At 46.4% G+C, this 22,971-nt stretch overlaps 2 protein-coding genes and 1 long non-coding RNA gene across 13 annotated transcripts; 2 read left to right on the top strand and 1 right to left on the bottom strand.

The window, feature by feature from the left end:
* Positions 1-515: 515 nt before the first annotated feature.
* LOC115332655 lies at positions 516-9,214 on the top strand. 7 transcript variants are annotated; one of them, XM_040205592.3, is made up of 5 exons: positions 516-825; positions 1,338-1,438; positions 1,605-1,779; positions 3,844-3,986; positions 8,719-9,188. In XM_040205592.3, the coding sequence occupies exons 1-5, from the start codon at positions 735-737 to the stop codon at positions 8,989-8,991; spliced, it is 783 nt and encodes a 260-aa protein (XP_040061526.1). In that variant the 5' UTR covers positions 516-734; the 3' UTR covers positions 8,992-9,188. The 7 variants fall into 7 exon arrangements, 5 of the variants coding, with proteins under 5 accessions (XP_040061526.1, XP_040061527.1, XP_040061525.1 ...); XM_040205591.3 differs by having other exon boundaries at positions 517-825; positions 3,793-3,986; positions 8,719-9,168; XR_006077949.1 differs by having other exon boundaries at positions 1,612-3,986; positions 8,719-9,214.
* Positions 9,215-9,895: 681 nt separating this feature from the next.
* LOC120839009 lies at positions 9,896-11,955 on the top strand. Its single transcript, XR_005715222.3, has 3 exons — positions 9,896-10,353; positions 11,394-11,492; positions 11,640-11,955. It is a non-coding gene; the product is annotated as an uncharacterized LOC120839009 (long non-coding RNA).
* A 3,183-nt stretch (positions 11,956-15,138) lies between these two features.
* On the bottom strand, positions 15,139-22,486 carry LOC115318376. Of its 5 annotated transcripts, none has more exons than XR_006077946.1 (4): positions 22,177-22,486; positions 21,566-21,666; positions 20,876-21,392; positions 15,139-19,209 (listed from the first exon to the last, which is right to left on the bottom strand). XR_006077946.1 is itself a non-coding variant. In XM_042291798.1 (4 exons), exons 1-4 carry the CDS (start codon positions 22,265-22,267, stop codon positions 20,900-20,902), a joined length of 441 nt encoding a protein of 146 aa, XP_042147732.1. In that variant the 5' UTR covers positions 22,268-22,486; the 3' UTR covers positions 20,657-20,899. The 5 variants fall into 5 exon arrangements, 1 of the variants encoding a protein (XP_042147732.1); XR_006077947.1 differs by having other exon boundaries at positions 15,139-19,158; positions 21,225-21,392; positions 22,177-22,479; XR_006077944.1 differs by having other exon boundaries at positions 21,225-21,392; positions 22,177-22,477.
* Between the last annotated feature and the right edge of the window lie 485 nt (positions 22,487-22,971).

Raw genomic sequence — 22,971 nt, 5'->3', positions numbered from 1 at the left:
TACTGAGCACGTCACTCCGCAGCCAATGAGATTGTGGCATTAGCCAGAACGCACGAAGCAGAATGGCCGAACATAATGGACACGCCCTGCAGGGCCTGCACTGAGCACCAGAAGCTATAGGCCACCGGTACAGCAGCCCTCTTTCATGTGGGCGGAGCTTCGCACTATATGGGAGTGGCCTCTTCGGCAGATCTTACGCTGCAGCAGACCGATTCAATTTTGTCACAATGTTTTGGTTTTAATTTTTTGAAGTGTTCTTTTCTTCTTTCTTTTCGTCAACGACACGAGTAGCGCAAGGCGGCACAACTATGCTTCTATACCAAGCTTGGTATGCCTCTGTACAAGCGTTTCGGGGCAGTAAAACTGGAAACGCCGATTGGCTGAAAGAAAATGACGTCACTTCCGGTTTTGTTATTTTGTTGATTTTAGATGACGTTTAAAGTAAAAATATATAAAAAGTACTTTTCTTGTTTTTGTTTGTTTTTACTTTTTTTTTTTTTTTTTTTTGCTTGATTCTTTAATTTTGGCTGGTACGGTTCCGTTCTGTTCCGCCTTGGCGCCCTTGGCCGCGGGGGCAATGTTTTTGTTTTCGTTCTACGTTCAGGTGTTGAGTGGCGACGTATTAACCGTCGATAACCAGCTGAAGCAGCTCAAGTTCTCTAGTGGAACGAGGTTGACCGTGCGCAGTGGCAGCCGTTGACAACAAAAACAATGTATGCACTCAGCTTCGCCGGATGAGTGCCGGCGTCGATCGCGAACCGCCAGAGCCGCCAAATACCTCTCGTACATCTCCAAGAACACCAAGAACAGGAGGTATTCATAAAGGTGAGTGTTCACCGCACTTTAGTGCTTCAGTTCCGTTTGGAGTCGTTTGATATAATTTAGTCCGGTGCGTCCGGGAACAAAGGCGCTACCAGAAATGGCGGGAATGGTCGGTCGGTGCTGGATGCTGATGCCATCCAAGCGGATTTGAATTGGGTTTCGTGCGCTCAACGTGTCGATTTGTTTCTTGAGCTGCCTTTACCAACCGCTCGCCCGAAATCGTTCGGTAGAACATGCGGACGTGACGGCTAGCAGAGCCCTCCGCAAAGGCTTAGGAGCGCGCTCACAATTTTGGAAGCTTCCGTATGACCGCAAGTGCTCAATAAGTCGCTATAGCAATGATTGCATGCCATCGACACAGACTTCGATCCAGTTTTTCAACGAGACAGGAAGGCCCAACGAAGCAAGCGTAGAATCTGATGCTTCGCCTGTCACTGTCTGCGCGGGAACACGCCGAGAGGCGCTTAAACGAGCTGCCAGGGCGTAATTAAAAAAAAAAAAAAAATCTAACGCAGGTCTGAACCACGCGAGGATCGTCTCGAAGCATGGTAGCCTCAACAGACGCTTGCCGCCACACGCGAGGAGAAAGCAGGAGGCCCGAAGTTTGAATGTGAAGGTAAAACGTGCTTTAATAATAATGATCTTTATCTGCACGTTCCTTTGTATGACTAAGGTGATCGTGCTGAGACACAATATAGCAGCGATTGCTCTCGAACAAAGGACAGGACAGCAGAAAGGCAATGAGAGGCAGGGAGATAACTGACCTCTCTGTTGTAAAACATTTTTCAGAGGAGGTGCGAAGAGCTGGCCCTCACTTTTTCAAGGCAGCCGCAGAACACTACGAGCCCCGAATCACTGCCGCGGCTGACTCACGCGGATGCTGTGCTGCACCCTGCACTGCACATGGTTCGAAGCACACTTCAGGGGACCAGTGCATGCCCCTGATGCATCGTCGCGGTATGTTTTGTACTGCTTTTCCTAACGGTGCACTGAGCAGTCCAATCTTGAAGGGAGCACGCGAGTGCGTAGCCAGTGCTCCATGCAGCAAGGACCGCAAGCACCCGCGGAAGCTTGGAGCAGACGCAGTGACGCCAGCAGCCGTGCACGCTGGCGTCGTCTGCTACTGTACCGTCCTTTCGTTCGGTGCGCAGAAAAAAAAAGGAGTGACCGCTCTGTTAAAAGTCTGATGGTGAAGGCATCCTTTACAGAAGCACTGTATGGCTCTCTGCACGCTAGAATGGGGGCTGTCGTTGATGCTCGCAGAGGCGTCGCCCACAACTAAGCAGACGATCAAAGTCCTGAGCAGGTGACTAATCGTTTCATTGTTCTTTGGTAGGGAAAGGTAGATAATGTGCTTCTACTCCCAGCTTTGTTTTTTGTTTTTTTTTTTATCACCATTTAGTATGTTACCATCAAAACAGCATCCTGGTGTTCACATAAATATGTGTTAACAATACCTATCGTCAAATATGTGACTCAAAGAGCCAACTGCGGCCGAGGATATCTTTTAAGTGTTCTTTTTCTCACAAAGATCCCTGGCATTGACTTTTTAGCCACATACCTTGAGTCCACAAAAACAATGTGCTTCAGCTAAATGGTATTCACACAAAATACATCCTGACAAGCTGCTTTCACTCTCGAGCCTCGAAGAAATTTTGCAGTTTGATTTGAACTATGTTGCAGGTTAAGGAGGTAGGGTCAGGGAAAAGAAGGTGGGAGAGGAGGAAGCGGGCACAATGCTGGTCAAACCCTCTCCCTTCGCCGGCGTTGCATCCATCTCGTCCTCTCCCACCTTCCTTTTTCTTCCCCTACCTTCTTGAGTTGTCACCGACCATATAAAAGGCATGCATTGATATCACTTGTTCGTTTTGTGGCCATGGCGCCAGCAAGGTTTGAGAAACGTATCCTGCTTCACAGGAATTCAGCACTCAACATGGAGAAACTATTGGCAGTGCTGCTGTAATGTCTTTGTTCTCGTCTTTTGCAGCCATCTAAAAAAGAGAAATATAATACTAGGAACACAGAGCAACGTCACGCGCCAGTACATAGTGTACTACGAAGGGCAGGTAAATTGACTGCGGAACACGATTTTCTCAATGTCCTCACGGTTCTTTCGGCCAAGTACATACAGATAAGACGATTACCATTAGAAATGTTGAACGCCAATCCGAAATGTTTTTTGGCGGTGTGCCGAGCAAAAGGTCATTGCTGCAACAGAAAACATGTGCCATCCTCCGCCTTTGGTGCTTCTGTGTCTGCGCCGAGCTTCCGCAGCCACCAACAGTCAACGCTGCATGGACTGCCCGCCATGCTTTCATGCGTTCCATGTATGATTGGCACGGCATGTGGATGTGTCATGCAAGTGACATCAGCGCTGTTGGCAGTGCCATGCTGGTGGTGGTTGAGCTTTGCTAGGCTCTGACCATTGACAAGCTGTTTTATGCAATAATCGCTCTTGGAAGTCCCCAAACTGTTTTTAGCAATTCAAGTGTCAGATTTTTTTTTAGCTATGGTTATACAGGTTTTCTTTTTTAACATTTACAGATTTCAAAGAAAAAGTGAAAGTTATGACAGTTATAAGTTATACGGCCAGGCGGACATTAGATTCATGGAAGAATGCAGCTAAAAGTCCGTGTAGATCATGTGTATCATGCTTCTCTGCAGCGCAGCTACATACTTGCGTAGGACCACCCCCATGAAGTGGGGTGAGGGGGCTGCATGCGTGTGTTGGGTAGCCCCTCTTGGTTTTACAACTCTACCCTGTTGTAAAATTTTAGATTTTAATGCGAACAAGTTGATAACAAAAAAGAACTTGGTCAACATTGATCTTACAACTAGAGATGTAAAAGGAACAAATATAGAGAACAGCAAAATGTGGAAGAAGACATCTCGCTTCTTTCATTTTCATTTGACTAAGTGACATTGGTCGGCGACTGTAAGACTTTTAATCACAATAGTTATACACCACAGGTCCCGGGGATCATGGCATCGATGAGCTCGCTTTCGCCTTGTCCAAGGTAGCAGCGGAACACTACGGGCAGGCCCGGAGTCACCGTACCGGCTGGCTCACGGGCGTCGTCCTGTACTCTGCACGGCACTGCGTGTGGCTTAACCGGCCAAGCAGAGGGTCACTGCATGACCTTTATGAGGCGTCGCTAGCCATTGTAAGTATATTTTGGACGCTCGTGTCAGGGGATGTACTTTTGTGTTCTACAACAGAACATGTTTGGTGGCGGTTCAGTCTTGCCAATTCAGCTATTTCGAAACATAATTTTGTGGCGACTCGGCTTAGGTTTTCTGGCTCGGCCGTCTTTTGCACCAGTGTCTAGGCTCGGCGTAAGCCTCTTTGTTCTTTATTGTCAAGGCTAGTGTAATTTCTGCTACGCCGTCGAAGCAACTTCTGCATGCGAACAAGATGCAAGACGAAGCTACATGCTCGTGCACAGTGCATGACCACATGTGAAAACTAATAGCGAGTTTGTTTCGCTGCACTCGTGCCCATGCGCACCCACTCGCAACATGAAGTGAGTTTGTTTCGCCGCCGGCACTCCACACGTGCATGCGCTCGCAGCACCCTGAGAATTAAGTGTGTACCTGAATGCACTCCCGTCATGCATCACTTAGGCAGGGAACAAGAGCAGATGACTGGTTTGTCCACCATGCGGGACAGTAGAACTGCAGAAAAAGTGAATTTCTGCTAAAAAAATGATGTCCCACGAGCAACAAAATCGGACACGAGCTTGAATTGTGTGTCTGCTATTCTATAAAGCAAGCAATCCACAACCTGTGCTTAATTTGCAAGTTTTCAGTCATTTTGTTGCCGTACAGACGTCCAAATACACCGGTGGATAAAGAAAGGTTCAGAACGAACATCAGCCACCGCGAGATATCTCTCACCATCCGTGCGGGGCTAAAGAGTTGGGACGTTAGTTGACAAAGCTTGCCCGGCAGAAACCTGCGACGCGTCCAATCGGGAGCCGAGAAAGCTAAACTGCTTTTACCCGAGGCTTGGATAAAATCACAGTGTTTAAAAAGGAGCCATGGAATTTATTTTGGGTGGGATAAATTAATTTAGATTCGTATTTTGCTAATACAGTTGAACCTTTCAAGAACGAAATTCTCGCGGCAACGAAGAAATCTGGCGGCCCCAGCGAACGTCCATAGGGTTCAATGCATTTGCACCCTCTCAACAGCAAAGAGTTTTTAAAAAGCAGTCCCGCATTAACGAAAGTTTGAGGTAGTGATCTGCCATAGAGTTATTCAATGTGTCTACCAAGTTGGCATTTTCAAATTCCCTGAGTTTTTCAGGTTTCCCCTGAGTACTTTTGTGAAATTCCCTGAGTGACACAGAACTTTGTTTTAGGTCAAGATGGGCGGACACCATGTCGCCAGATGCTGTCACTCTCTAAAAAGCATGTCATAAAATAAAATAACAACACAATACAGTTTTGATGATAGCGAGTAACTTTTATTAGATTTAAAAAGAAAACAGAACGAAGTGGTTAGTAAAATTGATAGCGAATAAAGTATAAAAAAAGGTAAACTGAGGTTTACGTGACGCCCCCAGGTCTGGTCATGTGACCTCAGGGGGGGGGTGTCGAGACCTGACGGTGACGCCGCTCAAGCCGGAAACGGGAGCAATAACGGGGAAAGGAAAGGGTAAACAAACATAAGGCGTTCAAAGTGTGATTGCTCAACCCTTGTTGTCAAAACACTCCACCTGACAAAATCTTTTTTTTTTTTTTTTTTTTTGGGGGGGGGGGGGGGGGGGGGCTAAGGAGGTCGCACAGTGACAGCGGTGTTTGGGAAAATGAGCGCACGCGACCGTTCCAACAGCGAGCACTCCCTGCCCTCCCCACGCGCGCAGGTGCCCTTCCCCTTGCTTTTGCCATCCTCCACTTCTTTTGTTTTTATTGGTTGCTTTTTTTATTTTTTATACAATTGCTTTTTCGCTGCGCATCCCCGCGTGCGCATTCCCGGGTGCGCGTATGCTAGCTTGGCGGTCTGCCAGCCCCGCAACCCGAGCTATGTGCTCCCGGCCGGCGCAATCCGACCTATAGGGAGAAGCGAAGAACCGCCTTCGTCTTCGTTCCCTACATCGAGTGTCCCCTCCATGGGAGTTATGGGCATTCGATACAGAAAAACAATGCAATTTTCTAGGGGATGTTTGGACTGTTTCATATAAACAATAATTCGAAATACGGGTGTGATATAACCGGGTTCGACAGTATGTTTGGCCGTCTCCCTCAATTTCCAGATACCTTCGTTCGTTTGGCACATATATCACCGATGCTAGAAAGCGCCGACGTCGTGTTCGCGCTGAGAGTGTCCGACAGTGCACATAAATACACGTGCGAAGCCGTTTTTGCACCATTTTTTTTTTTCCCCCATAGAAATGCATTACCGGAAGTCAATTTTCGACTGGTTGCTGTCTGCTTCAACTTGCGTCGGCACACTAGCGCCACTTGAACCTCTAGCGTACATTATAATAACCCTATGTGATCTGCAACATTTTTTCGTCACATGAGCCAGTTTGGAACCCAGAATTACGAAAAGTGGAGCAGTACACTCGTCCGGCAAGTTGGGCACATGCGTTTCCAACAAGCATCAGCGCGGCCATTGCTGTTTACATTCGGTCAAAAAATAATGACAATAGCAACTAGATTCTTTTTTTTTTTTGGTTGGTGAAAACAGCGTTTTGCAAGCCCATCTGTTGGCAACTACCAAGGTATGTGACGTTTCACGTGACGACACCGCCCGCTGCTATTTCGCCGACACCGCAGTTGCTGACGAGCTAATGCTCTTCAGCAACTGACGGATTAGCTCCTCCCGCATCGAATACGCGGCAAAGAAGTTTGTCACATCGCGGCAATTTCAGGCGATCGATTAATTAGTTCTATCCAATTTTTACTAAGAATTGTTTACAAATGTAAAATTGCTCGCTGAAAAGCACATCACACATTAGTGGTATGCGCAATTGGGACCGAAAAATTAAACATGCAAACGGTAGGAATTCATAGCAGGTGTATACCTAATTTTTTGGGATGCTAATTGTCACCGACTTACTAAATTTAAGGCTTCGGTCGCGAGGGGGTCTCGCATGCTTCACGTCGATCGAGTGAACAAGCAGGGATTTCATTGAGACGACTCTGGAAGCCAGCCACCGTCAATGCCAGTTGTTTTGAGGAAATGTTTGTTTACTGGTTTAAAAAGACCAAAAATGAATCAACTTGGGACTAATAAGAAATCAGCACTTACAAAACACATCGGAACCACCAAGATACACGGAGTCGCTTTCACTGAAGTGTTTACTACACAGGTTAGAGATTCCCGAATTTCGCTTTCCTATTTTCAATTTAATGAGACATTTCTTTCTCAGCTTTATTTTGTCTGAATAATAATAAAATAAATACACCCTATTCGCCATGCTAGCTAGATGTTGTAGTGGGGTAAAGCGCTGGATATTCTATTTTAATCGTCCATCTTTTTGTACTGGGGTGGAGAACAGTACATCACCATCCCAGCATTTCGACACCTTAGTGCCAAAAGTGTTTGTTAGCATGACTACGCGTGGCACGGTTTCAAGTATAACTTCACCAAATAAAAACAATGCGCGAAATGGGCTTTGCTGCGCGATACAGCGCATAACGCTGACTGTCGAGCCGAAGGTTCCAAGATCTGCGCAGTCTGTCCCAGTGTGCCCTACCCGTAACAACAAAAACGACGATGATGATAGCTAGTTAGCGCATGCCGCCAAAGAGTTGTAAACTGCGGTCGTTCCGTCCGGAGTTGTCTGTCTTCGATCCTGCTCATTCCGTATCATGTAGGGGAGAGTATGCCATCCTGCTGGCCTACTGTCGCACACTGCCAGTGTTAAACTTTCAGAACTCTATGAGCCGAGAAATTGATGGAGAGGGGGAGACGAGAGTGCAGGGACATCAGAACGCAGAGGCACCTAAACCTAGGTGCCTTTGTCTTCACTGCACTTGTCAAAGACGTTCGAGTGCGAGAGCCAAACGCCGGGGGTGGCCTTTGGCATTGGCATCCCAATACGTTCGACGAGTGCAGTGGAGACAAAGGCAGCCTTTGTTTCTGCTGCACTCGTCGAACACATTCGAATGCAGAACGCCGGTATCCAGCTTTGGGCTCTCGCATTCGAACGTCTTTGACGAGTGCAGTAAAGACAAAGGCACCTAGCTTTAGGTGTACCCACTAATCATTCGAACCAGAGCTCGGGTGTCCTGACATCCACACCTGCTCTCGTCCTCACTTTTCCCTCAGTTTCTTGGCAGATTTTAGGGGAAACTGTGTGGGTGGGGGAAGGGGGGGGGGGGGGGGGGGGGACGGCCCCCCCTGGAGCCTTTGAGGTTAACTTTTTCTAAAAAAAATGGACTTATGCCGGCTTTTGTTAGGAAGAAATTAAGTTTTTGACAACGTGACTAGTACACTCGGTTGGAAAACTGCTATAGGAGCCTCCTTTGAAAAAGTGGCTTCAATCTATATGAGAGAATCAAACTAAACGCAATCGCAATGCCACTGTTTCTCCCGCGGTGGCCACTCCGTGAACTACACTGCTGCACTGACTGGTTCCGTAGATTCTCGGAAGGGCCACTGGTGTCATCTCGCAGGGCCATCTTGGAGTAGCTATGCAAGGCAACTTTCATGTTTTGACTTGTTGCTAAAGAGTGGCACTGTTATCATATTTAGTTTGGTCTCGGTGGACGCCAGCAGTCCAGGTTCCAAGGTTGAGTTTCCTAGCTGAGTGTTTTAGTAACGTTGGTTTTTGGTGGCATAACAAATATTAGCTAAACAAAACAGATCTTGCCCTGCATGTTAGGGTCAGATATTAGTTACTGTTCACCTGATCGACCCCTTTGTTCTCTGCATTCATCATAGGTTTCAAATCGTCCTGATTCATGGGCCAAGCCTTTCAAGACTGCACTCTTAGCCCCAGTCCTTTTTGGTGGATCGGATCTTGCCATCTTCCCCTCTCGTGGCTTCCTGTTGTACTTAAATAAATTGTCATATTTTTTTCTTATGGTGGTGCATACGTTTTGCCACACTTCACAAAAACAGTGTGGTGAATCCATGCCGCAGATTACTGTGAAACGTGCAGGAAGGGTAAACTCCGAAAAGGTTTATGGAAAGAAGATAGACATCCCCCATTAATTTTTTCTGGACACTCTAAGCGTGCTATCTACGCAGTATTTCTGCCTATCATGGCATCGGCTTTTGACCATTCACGCTTGCAAGGAAAGGCTATCGGCAAGAAGGGTTACGAAGTCTGTGTTCTGTTTGCATTTAATTACTGAAACAAGATTTATAGACTTTACCAAGTGTATTTTAACATAACTAAATGTTTAAACTTTAGATCTTTATTTTAAACTTTACCATTATTTTAAGAAGTTTTTGCTGGGGTAAATGTTTTCCATAAGTTTTTTTTTTTTTTTCTTTTATATATCGGATAAAGGGATTACATTTGTTCTCCGAGTTTTTATAGAAGCCCCATCGCTATCACCATCACTATTTTGATTTTTCCAAGATGGCCATTTTTGTTTCGCGAACGTTCTGCGAGGAGAGTTCGGCGACTTGCGTGACTTACGAACAGAACTGCCTAATTGGTATGTTAATTTTGGTGGCTACTTATCGCGGAATATCGTGGGTATCTTGTATTTGTACAAGAACTAGTATTTAAGGTTCAGATTGTTCGTACAGAACGTTAGCTCGGCGGGTCCAGTCTCTTCTAAATTGCTTGGTTGCCTTTTGTCCACGTTTATTTCCCTCCCAAACCCATCACACACTGGTTCATTTTCTGTTTCCAGTACCTACAATTGAGTAAATTGTTTTAGAGGAGGGGATGCCCAGCTTCAGCAGCTTCAATGTGCGAGGAACACTCCAGCCCCCTCAACAAAGCTGGAGGTGCGGATAGAGTTGAGATTTTAACTGATGTTATGCAGTAGTAAGTCATGACATTTTTGTATTTATGTCGTGCATCGGCCGTAAAGCGAAACTTACGTTGCGTAGGTTACATAGGACGTAACTAACTTTTATTTTGGGTTCTGTTCGTCATAGCTTTAATTTTCATATTAGGTTACGTCGGACCAAACTTTATTTTTCATATTGGGTACCTTAGATGTAACTCGAAATCTTGGGGTAAGGTTACGCTAGACACTGCGTTGAAAGATGCACTTTTATTTTTTTGAAAAGTATTCTTTAACTTACGGCAGTGGCGAATAGCACTTGTGTTGATGAGATGTTTTGATTCCGCATGTCCGGAAAGTTGCCGGGGCAGCTGTCGACTATCTATATAGGACGGTAATGTTGCAGGTACAAAAGTGAATAATACACCGTGTTGAATATTTATTTATTGGTCTTTTTCGGCAGTGCCGCTTGTGCCTGGACAATGGAAGATGATGCAAAGGCCAAAAGAAAGCTACTCTGCATCTGCACTCTGAATAATGTGATGTCTCGGTAGCTACACATGCTTTGTTAAAGGGAAGTTTATTTCGCCACTTGCTAGGCATCATTGAGGTGATTTGGCTGTGTGCCTTTATTTTATGCTAATAGAATGTACTGCACTTACAACTGCTTGTTGTTGGTGCAGCCTACAACAATCAGTTGCAAAGGAGCACCGTTTAGTGAATCCATTCGATTAACATAAGCAAGTCTGGAAGATGCTAAAGACTAGAGCATGATGCACTGAGGCATGTTGACCTATGCTTGAGCACCCACTCTCCTCTCTTGGGCTGTAAACCAGGCAAAATGTAAAATTATTCTTGCGAAAACAGCAGGGATGTGGCATGCATATAAACTTGTCGATCATGCTCTGAATATGCTGGCCGCCCAAGCGAGCGACTCACTGACTGACTGGCTCGGCTTTGCCATCAGCCAAGGCAGGACAAGCAAATGCTAGAGCAAGCAGTCAAGTTCGGTGAATTTTGTTTTTCTAAAAACAAATTTGCTAAAAGGAGATTCGTTGCCATTTCCTCTAAACGGAGTGCCTTCTTGAAAGAATTCAATAAAAAAGGGGGTTTCAAAACTTGTGCTTGGAAAAATAGATGCCTCTGCTCGGGCCGTACACATCAACTTTCTTAGATCTGTCGGTTGACAAGCTCCATAAAAGAGCAGCAGTAAAAAAAAAAAAAAAAAAAAAAAAATTGAGACGTTTACAATTCTTTGTAACATGAAATTAGAGCGCAGCGCTTCAGTAGGAGGAGGGGAGGTTATGCCTCTCCTATCCCTCCATACCCTCTCCTCCCCCTCCCATTTAGCAGGCAATTTTCGCTAAATTTCCTGCTAAATTTAGCAAGAATTTCCCCGCTAAATTTAGCGGTTTAAGTTTCCTCTCTAAATCTTGTGGGGAAATTCATGTCACACAACCTCAACACCAATTCAGTTTCCCCGCTATATTTAGCAGGGAAACTGAATTGGTGTTGAGGAAACAACCCTGCTAAATGGCACATGACTTCATGCCACGTCACTCACAAACAAATTCAGTTCCTCAGCTAGATTTAGCAGAAAAATTGACATTGCGTGACCTCAACACAAATTCAATTTCTCACTAAATTCAGCAAGGTGATCATGCAGACGGCGACGCAATGAAGCGTGGAAATGGGCACCTAAGAGCTGCACTCTAAACCAGTTTTTCTCTGTTGCCGGTGCACAAGCAGGTAAAAGCGGATAGCATTCCTAGTGCCAATTCCTTTGCGGTCAACGAAAAACGCTTTTTGAACAACGCTCTTTCTGTTTTAAGTATTGTGCAGGCCTTAAGTTTACTATAAGAACAACAACAACAAAAAAATCACTTTCCACTGCAGGTAATGTGCATCCAACGTTCCACTGGATCTGTCCGAAGGGCAGGCTGATACTGCGGCAGACGCCACTGAGCGGACACACTGCAAAAAGGCGTCGGGCGTTTTCCGAAGTTTGTCAACTGACCTAGATCTGAGAACGTTGGTACATGTATTGCTACCGTTGCCAAGCAGGACTGGAGATTGTTAGAGTGTGAACAATGTTCACACTTTGGTCAATGCAAGCACATCTTTTTTTTTTTAGTAATATTGACTAACAAGATTGCAGCAATCAAACAAGTTAACACCGAAATGTTAAAAGCAATAAAGAAATTAAAGCCCGGCTGTTCTGCGAGTGCAGATTTTATATCTTGCTTTATTTTAAGGGCTGCACTGATTTGTTTGCCCCTTCATTAATGGGGCCCTGCAACCATATTTAAGCGTCTACCTTTTTTGCGGTTTCCACGTCTCTTGGCGTTCAGGCAAGCCAGCGGGCACGGAGAAAGTAACTAAATGTCAGTGCGTCATATTTTAACCGGCCGACGCAGAAACCTCCTTTACCTACGGGGGCGACCCGCATTGCTGAAAGCGCGCGAAATGCGACGTCTTTGGTCCTGGGCTTACTAGTGGTCGGAGCCGCTAAAAGCTAAAAGAACCGTTTCAATTATTTGTGAAAGTAGTTTTTGTTCAGTATTTTAGACCAGAAAAGAAACAAATGCAGTTTATAAAGTACGGAAACAAGAAACGACCCTTCGACATACCTGCCACCCAAGCGGTGGAAAAGGCGGCGCATACTAGAAAGGTGTAGTGGGATCAGGCAATGACGAGGGCAAGCGTAGAAAGGTCTCGGGTGTATGCGGCGGCGCTGCAGTCGAAAATCCGACCGGTTCCGAGCATTCCAAAGGCCTTCGGCGAGCAGCTTTGGCTTGCGGTTTGGCCCTTTGGCGGTATGGCAGTGCGAAGTGGCTCCCGTTCTGAACTGATCTTTACCCCGTGTTTGCTGTCGTTTGTGACCAATGAAGTGTCATGCCGAATTAGTGTTTAATCGTGCAGCAAATGCAATGCGAGCCCCCCTGGCTGCCCGCTTCATACAGCCTTTCCAGAACATGCTATATGGCGCCCTCTCGAGCTGTTGACACGGAGCGCTCGCTGAGCTCACTTAGCCCTCTTCTAGTTCATGGCCACTCGAGCGACCAAGGACGTCATGAAAAAGGTTATGTTTTGCTTGTTCTTGTAATTTTAATGTGCCTATAACTTTTAAAATAAAGCGAAATTCGAGAAAAGAAAAGTTTAATTAAGTTGCACTGACTATGTTCAGTGCGCTCAGGTTCGGTGCAAATGAAAAACCAGTCAAAAAGCCCTTGCAGGGCCCCTTTAAAGCATGCATTTCATCTCCGAGAAGTTGTGATTTTTCATTGTTGTGGAAGAGGTCTCATAGCACCAGTGAAGGACGATGGTGATATGTCTAGGGTAGACAGTCACTGCCTGGGTCTTTAATATAAGCTTTGAAAGAGTCTATAGTCAGTTGCAACCTAAGAACGAAGGGCGTGGGTAAGACGTGTTGGGGAGGAGGAAGCAGGCGGAACACTAAAGAGAGAAGGAGGTTTCCCCCTCTCTTCTCCAGCGTTCCGTCTGCTTCCTCCTCCCCGGCCCATCTTACCCTCGCCCTTAGGTTGCAACGGACTATAGATAGTTGTACACAGACATGGGTCTCTTTACTCCAGTTAAAAACAGCACCATTCAATGGAATTTTTTTAGGTTGTCAGTAGAAATGTTTTTGTAAACTTGAATACAAGGCACCATCCGTTTTTCTCACTGAAGCAAGTTGATATTTTTTCTTTCTATTTATAACTAGCTTTTGACAAGATCAATTACAAATTGCTTTTGTAAAAACCTCTATTGTATGGTGTAGCACTGCCACTTTTAAAATGGTTTAATGAAGTCCCTCACAAGATGAGAATGGCTATGAGAAGCCTCAGTTGCCCTGCCTCCAGCAAGAGAGCTTCCTACCTTCGGCAACGCGTAGAGGCGGGACATTTGTAAGACACACCCAGCCGTTCGCATTCCATTCAGCAATGCTTAGGCATCTTGCAAACCTCAAGAATGCACGCACAGCCAAAGCATGAGGAAAGGCGATGAGTGCTCGCTGGAGGCTGAGCTATAAGACATGTCCTGCATTTCTCATCTTCCCTGCGATTATTAGCACCGAGATGTTATCCTATTTCGCTCGCAACATCACGGGCGGTTTGATACTTCAACCCTATCACGGCGGTTTGATACTTCAACCCTATGTTCCAGGTGAGAAAAAAAAAAGTGCCTTTCATGGAAGGCTTGTCAAAATAATAGGCGCCAGAGAGTAACGGCCATCTGCGTTCAGTCCTTATTTAGAACCCTATGTTCATGTTCTGCGGCCGCATTGAAAAGTACTGCAAGAGAGCCCAAGTGTGCTCCTGATCTCGCCCCACCAGTCTCCTCCTGCACAATAAATTGACTGCTACGGTCACCAAATGTCAATAGATGCACATTCGAACGCAGCAACTGAAGCCAGCTACAGACACAGTATCTTTCAAAGTATCTTTGAAAGATATCTTTGTATCAAAGCTACAGACACAGTATCTTTCCAAACAGACTGCAGGTCACCCCTCACTTGGGCGAGGGGGGTGACTCGTGTGGTCTGCTTCTGCGGTCTCCAAAAATATTTTCGTAAACAACTCCCACATCTACCTACAGTAAAATAAGCAATATTCAAAACTTAAAAAAAAAAAAAAAAAAAAAAAAGCCGTTTACGACTTTCTGTAACGCCGGATTAGAGCGCAGCTCTTGAGGAGGAGGATGAAAGGATACGGAGGGATGGGTGACGCCCTGAGGGCCCCCTCGCTTTCGCGCTGCGGGGCAGTCCCAGACACGAAGCTTTGAGGTTCTCCGGCGCGGGCTGCGGCACCCCAACACATGTGTGCTGGGCTGTACATGTCTGTTTTTTCGTTCTTTTTTTTTTTTCCTCGGGCGCTTAAAAGCCGAAGTCCCAAGTCTACTCGTCGAACAGCGTTCACCCACACCTTCTCCAGTTTTTGGTCCGTTGGAAACTAGTGAAAAAGCACCTCCGTGTTGCACAGCAGGTTGTTTGAGCAGCCCACAGCGCTACAAGTTGTACTCGGCATCTTTTGAGGAACAGCTAGGCAGTCTTGGGCGCACCAAGTTGCTCGCTAAAACGAGTCTTGGAGTCCTCACAAGCAGATAAACAAAAGGCTATAGCGAAGCTACATGGGCTACAGATAAAATCAACGGCTAAACACGCCAATCACAAGCCGAAGTACCGGTGGTAGCGGCTCGAAGAAACGCACTCCGCGCAACGCCCGGGCCGGAGGAAAAGAGAACGATACTGACGTCACGGCGCAATGTTGCTTTAGCGATCGCCAACCCGCTGGCCGCCCGCTAAGAAGCAGCGGCTTGCGGCAGGTCACATTTTTATTATCGGCATTAGTTGAGAATGCGGCGTCCCACGGACGTAATATTTTGGCTGAGGTCGTATTTTGTGTGTCTACAACGATACCAGTAATTTATTTCATTTTGAGTTTTGGCCGGAGTTGCCCTTTAAGTTGGTCAGAGTATCTGACTGCAAAGGGTTAATAATCCATTTTTAATCGACATAGAGGCGAACTAACTAGCCACTCGGCGCTTTGACGTAGCGCGTCGTCTGCTCGATCCTACCAGCACCGCTACAGGAAGGCGTCCGCGAGATGAAACCAGCAAAACATCTCGTCGCCAATGGTGACACAGTGGTCGAGTCTAACATGTGAGCTAGGGCCGGCTCACGTGCTTTGGGTACCACGGATGTGTCGCACTGAAAATGCGGAAAGCTTTTGAGGGAAAGGAAGTACAAAATAGTCCGTCATGTTTTCAAATTTTCGTACCGAAAAGCAGACTTTTGACTCTCGGCCCGCTGAACAATATGTTACAGTTGAACCCCGTTGTCACAGGGTTCTTTGTGGTTAATAATTGACAAAATACAATGTCCTTCGTTTTTCATGAAAACTTGTATTTACAAAAAAAAAATCGAAGGGTTCATATGCTTATACAAAAAAAAAAAACTTAGTTAAAGAAATGAAAGAAAGGAAAACGCATCAGTCACCATGTCTTTAAGTCCCTGTGCAGCAGTGTGTCTTGTGCTGTCGTTGTCGGCCCACGGTTGTGGCTGGAAGTCAGGAGCGGGAGCGGTTGGCTTCCGTCGGCGGCCCCAGAGTTACCGCACCAAGCGCTCCCGCTGTAGGAAGCCGGGGGCAGCGTAGGTTTCTATTCGCTGCCCTTGCTGGAACAGGCTGCTGGTCAGACAGTAGGAGGCCGCCGATTGCCCTGGCCGATCGTGTCGTTCCGCTCTCTGCACAATCTCCCGGCCAGTCCTTTTCACGCCCTCTGAGCACGCACTCCAAAATCCCTCTTCTTCGTTTCTCCCTCCAGGCCGATCCATGGGTTGACTTGCACTTCTTCTTTTCCACATTAAGTCACATCATCACACCCGTAATAACCAAACCGCGGGGGAAGGAAACATTTTTTGTTCTCGCGAGAATTTCGCTGCTGCAGAAATGGACAACTAAGCACACCTATTACTTTTCATGATGCTGTCCTTGGATTTCAGAATCGTAGAAAGCGAGAAGCAAATGATACTGAACTCCTCTGTAATATCAGACTTCTTTCTGGCTTTGGCAGTGATCGCAGAGTTCTCCTGAAGTGCAAAAAACTTAAACTTTTTAATGGGAGGCGGCATCTTTCCGACAGGCCAAACGAAAGCTAGTAAACAAGGCGCGAGCGATCTCGGCGTGCACGCGGCGGACGGCAAAATAGCAGCAGGCGGTGTCGTCGCGTACCTAGGTAGTTGCCAACAGATGGGCTAGCAAAACGCTGTTTTCACCAACCCCCCAAAAAAAGCATCTAGTTGCCATTGTCATCATTATTTGACCGAATGTAAACAGCAATGGCCGCGCCGATGCTTGTCGGAAACGTATGTGCCCAACTTGTCGGACGAGTGTACTGCTCCATTTTTCACAATTCTGGGTTCCAAACTGGCTCATTTGACGAAAAAATGTTGCAGATCGCGTAGGGTTATTGTAATGTACGCTAGAGGTTCAAGTGGTGCTAGTGTGCCGACGCAAGTTGAAGCAGACAGCAACCAGTCGAAAATTGACTTCCGGTAATGCATTTCTATGGGGAAAAAAAAAACGGTGCAAAAACGGCTTCGCACGTGTATTTATGTGCACTGTCGGACACTCTCAGCGCGAACACAACGTCGGCGCTTTCTAGCATCGGGGATATACGTGCCAAACGAACGAAGGTATCTGGAAATTAAGGGGGACGGCCAAACATACTGTCGAACCCGGTTATATCACACCCGTATTTCGAATTATTGTTTATATGAAACAGTCCAAACATCCCCTAGAAAATTGCATTGTTTTTCTGTATCGAATGCCCATAACTCCCATCGAGGGGACACTCGATGTAGCGAACGAAGGCCGTTCTTCGCTTCTCCCTATAGGTCGGATTGCGCAGGCCGGGAGCACACAGCTCGGGTTGCAAGGATGGCAGACCGCCAACCCAGCATACGCGCACGCGGGGATGCGATGCGCAGCGAAAAAGCAATTGTATAAAAAATAAAAAAGCAACCAATAAAAACAAAAGAAGTGGAGGATGGCAAAAGCAAGGGGAAGGGCACCTGCGCGCGTGGGGAGGGCAGGGAGTGCCCGCTGTTGGAACGGTCGCGTGCGCTCATTTTCCCAAACACCGCTGTCACTGTGCGACCTCCTTAGCCCCAAAATAAATAAAAAAAAAAAAAAAAAAAAATGATTTTGTTAGGTGGAGTGTTTTGACAACAAGGGTTGAGCAATCGCACTTTGAACGCCTTATGTTTGTTTACCCTTTCCTTTCCCCGTTATTGCTCCCGTTTCCGGCTTCAGCGGCGTCGCCGTCAGGTCTCGACACCCCCCCCCCCCCCGAGGTCACATGACCAGACCTGGGGGGGTCACGTAAACCTCAGTTTACCTTTTTTTATACTTTATTCGCTATCAATTTTACTAACCACTTCGTTCTGTTTTCTTTTTAAATCTAATAAAAGTTACTCGCTATCATCAAAACTGTATTGTGTTGTTATTTTATTTTATGACATGCTTTTTAGAGAGTGACAGCATCTGGCGACATGGTGTCCGCCCATCTTGACCTAAAACAAAGTTCTGTGTCACTCAGGGAATTTCACAAAAGTACTCAGAGGAAACCTGAAAAACTCAGGGAATTTGAAAATGCCAACTTGGTAGACACATTGAATAACTCATGGCAGATCACTACCTCAAACTTTCGTTAATGCGGGACAGCTTTTTAAAACTCTTTGCTGTTGAGAGGGTGCAAATGCATTGAACCCTATGGACGTTCGCTGGGGCCGCCAGATTTCTTCGTTGCCGCGAGAATTTCGTTCTTGAAAGGTTCAACTGTATTAGCAAAATACGAATCTAAATTAATTTATCCCACCCAAAATAAATTCCATGGCTCCTTTTTAAACACTGTGATTTTATCCAAGCCTCGGGTAAAAACAGTTTAGCTTTCTCGGCTCCCGATTGGACGCGTCGCAGGTTTCTGCCGGGCAAGCTTTGTCAACTAACGTCCCAACTCTTTAGCACCGCACGGATGGTGAGAGATATCTCGCGGTGGCTGATGTTCGTTCTGAACCTTTCTTTATCCACCGGTGTATTTGGACGTCTGTACGGCAACAAAATGACTGAAAACTTGCAAGTTAAGCACAGGTTGTGGATTGCTTGCTTTATAGAATAGCAGACACACAATTCAAGCTCGTGTCCGATTTTGTTGCTCGTGGGACGTCATTTTTTTAGCAGAAAGTTCACTGTTTCTGCAGTTCTACTGTCCCGCATGGTGGACAAACCAGTCATCTGCTCTTGTTCCCTGCCTAAGTGATGCATGACGAGAGTGCATTCAGGTACACACTTAATTCTCAGGGTGCAGCGAGCGCATGCACGTGTGGAGTGCCGGCGGCGAAACAAACTCACTTCATGTTGCGAGTGGGTGCGCATAGGCACGAGTGCAGCGAAACAAACTCGCTATTAGTTTTCACATGTGGTCATGCACTGTGCACGAGCATGTAGCTTCGTCTTGCATCTTGTTCACATGCAGAAGTTGCTTCGACGGCGTAGCAGAAATTACACTAGCCTTGACAATAAAGAACAAAGAGGCTTACGCCGAGCCTAGACACTGGTGCAAAAGACGGCCGAGCCAGAAAACCTAAGCCGAGTCGCCACAAAATTATGTTTCGAAATGGCTGAATTGGCAAGACTGAACCGCCACCAAACATGTTCTGTTGTAGAACACAAAAGTACATCCCCTGACACGAGCGTCCAAAATATACTTACAATGGCTAGCGACGCCTCATAAAGGTCATGCAGTGACCCTCTGCTTGGCCGGTTAAGCCACACGCAGTGCCGTGCAGAGTACAGGACGACGCCCGTGAGCCAGCCGGTACGGTGACTCCGGGCCTGCCCGTAGTGTTCCGCTGCTACCTTGGACAAGGCGAAAGCGAGCTCATCGATGCCATGATCCCCGGGACCTGTGGTGTATAACTATTGTGATTAAAAGTCTTACAGTCACCGACCAATGTCACTTAGTCAAATGAAAATGAAAGAAGCGAGATGTCTTCTTCCACATTTTGCTGTTCTCTATTTTTGTTCCTTTTACATCTCTAGTTGTAAGATCAATGTTGACCAAGTTCTTTTTTGTTATCAACTTGTTCGCATTAAAATCTAAAATTTTACAACAGGGTAGAGTTGTAAAACCAAGAGGGGCTACCCAACACACGCATGCAGCCCCCCCACCCCACTTCATGGGGGTGGTCCTACGCAAGTATGTAGCTGCGCTGCAGAGAAGCATGATACACATGATCTACACGGACTTTTAGCTGCATTCTTCCATGAATCTAATGTCCGCCTGGCCGTATAACTTATAACTGTCATAACTTTCACTTTTTCTTTGAAATCTGTAAATGTTAAAAAAGAAAACCTGTATAACCATAGCTAAAAAAAAATCTGACACTTGAATTGCTAAAAACAGTTTGGGGACTTCCAAGAGCGATTATTGCATAAAACAGCTTGTCAATGGTCAGAGCCTAGCAAAGCTCAACCACCCCCAGCATGGCACTGCCAACAGCGCTGATGTCACTTGCATGACACATCCACATGCCGTGCCAATCATACATGGAACGCATGAAAGCATGGCGGGCAGTCCATGCAGCGTTGACTGTTGGTGGCTGCGGAAGCTCGGCGCAGACACAGAAGCACCAAAGGCGGAGGATGGCACATGTTTTCTGTTGCAGCAATGACCTTTTGCTCGGCACACCGCCAAAAAACATTTCGGATTGGCGTTCAACATTTCTAATGGTAATCGTCTTATCTGTATGTACTTGGCCGAAAGAACCGTGAGGACATTGAGAAAATCGTGTTCCGCAGTCAATTTACCTGCCCTTCGTAGTACACTATGTACTGGCGCGTGACGTTGCTCTGTGTTCCTAGTATTATATTTCTCTTTTTTAGATGGCTGCAAAAGACAAGGACAAAGACATTACAGCAGCACTGCCAATAGTTTCTCCATGTTGAGTGCTGAATTCCTGTGAAGCAGGATAAGTTTCTCAAACCTTGCTGGCGCCATGGCCACAAAACGAACAAGTGATATCAATGCATGCCTTTTATATGGTCGGTGACAACTCAAGAAGGTAGGGGAAGAAAAAGGAAGGTGGGAGAGGACGAGATGGATGCAACGCCGGCGAAGGGAGAGGGTTTGACCAGCATTGTGCCCGCTTCCTCCTCTCCCACCTTCTTTTCCCTGACCCTACCTCCTTAACCTGCAACATAGTTCAAATCAAACTGCAAAATTTCTTCGAGGCTCGAGAGTGAAAGCAGCTTGTCAGGATGTATTTTGTGTGAATACCATTTAGCTGAAGCACATTGTTTTTGTGGACTCAAGGTACGTGGCTAAAAAGTCAATGCCAGGGATGTTTGTGAGAAAAAGAACACTTAAAAGATATCCTCGGCCGCAGTTGGCTCTTTAGGTCACATATTTGACGATAGGTATTGTTAACACATATTTATGTGAACACCAGGATGCTGTTTTGATGGTAACATACTAAATGGTGATAAAAAAAAAAAAAAAAAAAACAAAGCTGGGAGTAGAAGCACATTATCTACCTTTCCCTACCAAAGAACAATGAAACGATTAGTCACCTGCTCAGGACTTTGGTCGTCTGCTTAGTTGTGGGCGACGCCTCTGCGAGCATCAACGACAGCCCCCATTCTAGCGTGCAGAGAGCCATACAGTGCTTCTGTAAAGGATGCCTTCACCATCAGACTTTTAACAGAGCGGTCACTCCTTTTTTTTTCTGCGCACCGAACGAAAGGACGGTACAGTAGCAGACGACGCCAGCGTGCACGGCTGCTGGCGTCACTGCGTCTGCTCCAAGCTTCCGCGGGTGCTTGCGGTCCTTGCTGCATGGAGCACTGGCTACGCACTCGCGTGCTCCCTTCAAGATTGGACTGCTCAGTGCACCGTTAGGAAAAGCAGTACAAAACATACCGCGACGATGCATCAGGGGCATGCACTGGTCCCCTGAAGTGTGCTTCGAACCATGTGCAGTGCAGGGTGCAGCACAGCATCCGCGTGAGTCAGCCGCGGCAGTGATTCGGGGCTCGTAGTGTTCTGCGGCTGCCTTGAAAAAGTGAGGGCCAGCTCTTCGCACCTCCTCTGAAAAATGTTTTACAACTGAGAGGTCAGTTATCTCCCTGCCTCTCATTGCCTTTCTGCTGTCCTGTCCTTTGTTCGAGAGCAATCGCTGCTATATTGTGTCTCAGCACGATCACCTTAGTCATACAAAGGAATGTGCAGATAAAGATCATTATTATTAAAGCACGTTTTACCTTCACATTCAAACTTCGGGCCTCCTGCTTTCTCCTCGCGTGTGGCGGCAAGCGTCTGTTGAGGCTACCATGCTTCGAGACGATCCTCGCGTGGTTCAGACCTGCGTTAGATTTTTTTTTTTTTTTTTTTAATTACGCCCTGGCAGCTCGTTTAAGCGCCTCTCGGCGTGTTCCCGCGCAGACAGTGACAGGCGAAGCATCAGATTCTACGCTTGCTTCGTTGGGCCTTCCTGTCTCGTTGAAAAACAGGATCGAAGTCTGTGTCGATGGCATGCAATCATTTGCGACTTATTGAGCACTTGCGGTCATACGGAAGCTCCCAAAATTGTGAGCGCGCTCCTAAGCCTTTGCGGAGGGCTCTGCTAGCCGTCACGTCCGCATGTTCTACCGAACGATTTCGGGCGAGCGGTTGGTAAAGGCAGCTCAAGAAACAAATCGACACGTTGAGCGCACGAAACCCAATTCAAATCCGCTTGGATGGCATCAGCATCCAGCACCGACCGACCATTCCCGCCATTTCCGGTAGCGCCTTTGTTCCCGGACGCACCGGACTAAATTATATCAAACGACTCCAAACGGAACTGAAGCACTAAAGTGCGGTGAACACTCACCTTTATGAATACCTCCTATTCTTGGTGTTCTTGGAGATGTACGAGAGGTATTTGGCGGCTCTGGCGGTTCGCGATCGACGCCGGCACTCATCCGGCGAAGCTGAGTGCATACATTGTTTTTGTTGTCAACGGCTGCCACTGCGCACGGTCAACCTCGTTCCACTAGTGAACTTGAGCTGCTTCAGCTGGTTATCGACGGTTAATACGTCGCCACTCAACACCTGAACGTAGAACGAAAACAAAAACATTGCCCCCGCGGCCAAGGGCGCCAAGGCGGAACAGAACGGAACCGTACCAGCCAAAATTAAAGAATCAAGCAAAAAAAAAAAAAAAAGTAAAAACAAACAAAAACAAGAAAAGTACTTTTTTATATATTTTTACTTGAAAACGTTATCTAAAAATCAACAAAAAAACAAAAACCGGAAGTGACGTCATTTTTTTTCAGCCAATCGGCGTTTCCAGTTTTACTGCCCCGAAACGCTTGTGCCTCTGTGACCCGCGTATTTCAAGCACGAGTGCGCGCGTTGCGCAAAAAAAAAAAATTAAGTAAATAAATAGACGTGCGAAAAAATCTGCTTTCGCAGCCACGCCTGCTACACGAAATCGAATGTACCAGTTTCTATGGCAACGTAGAATAAAACAACACCGCGGAGGCCCTCCACAACAATATACCGTCGCTGCAGGATAATAAATAAAAGAATGTGTTTCACCGTTTTTTTTTTTTTTCTTTTTTCTTTTTCTGAAGTTAGTGAATGTTTTATACAGTCACCCGCAAAAACGTCACTTACACACGAA

This window comes from Ixodes scapularis, unplaced genomic scaffold, assembly GCF_016920785.2.
Source record: "Ixodes scapularis isolate PalLabHiFi unplaced genomic scaffold, ASM1692078v2 PGA_scaffold2__306_contigs__length_199485367, whole genome shotgun sequence".
Classification (NCBI taxonomy): domain Eukaryota; kingdom Metazoa; phylum Arthropoda; class Arachnida; order Ixodida; family Ixodidae; genus Ixodes; species Ixodes scapularis.
This window is presented reverse-complemented; position numbering and strand designations above follow the sequence as displayed.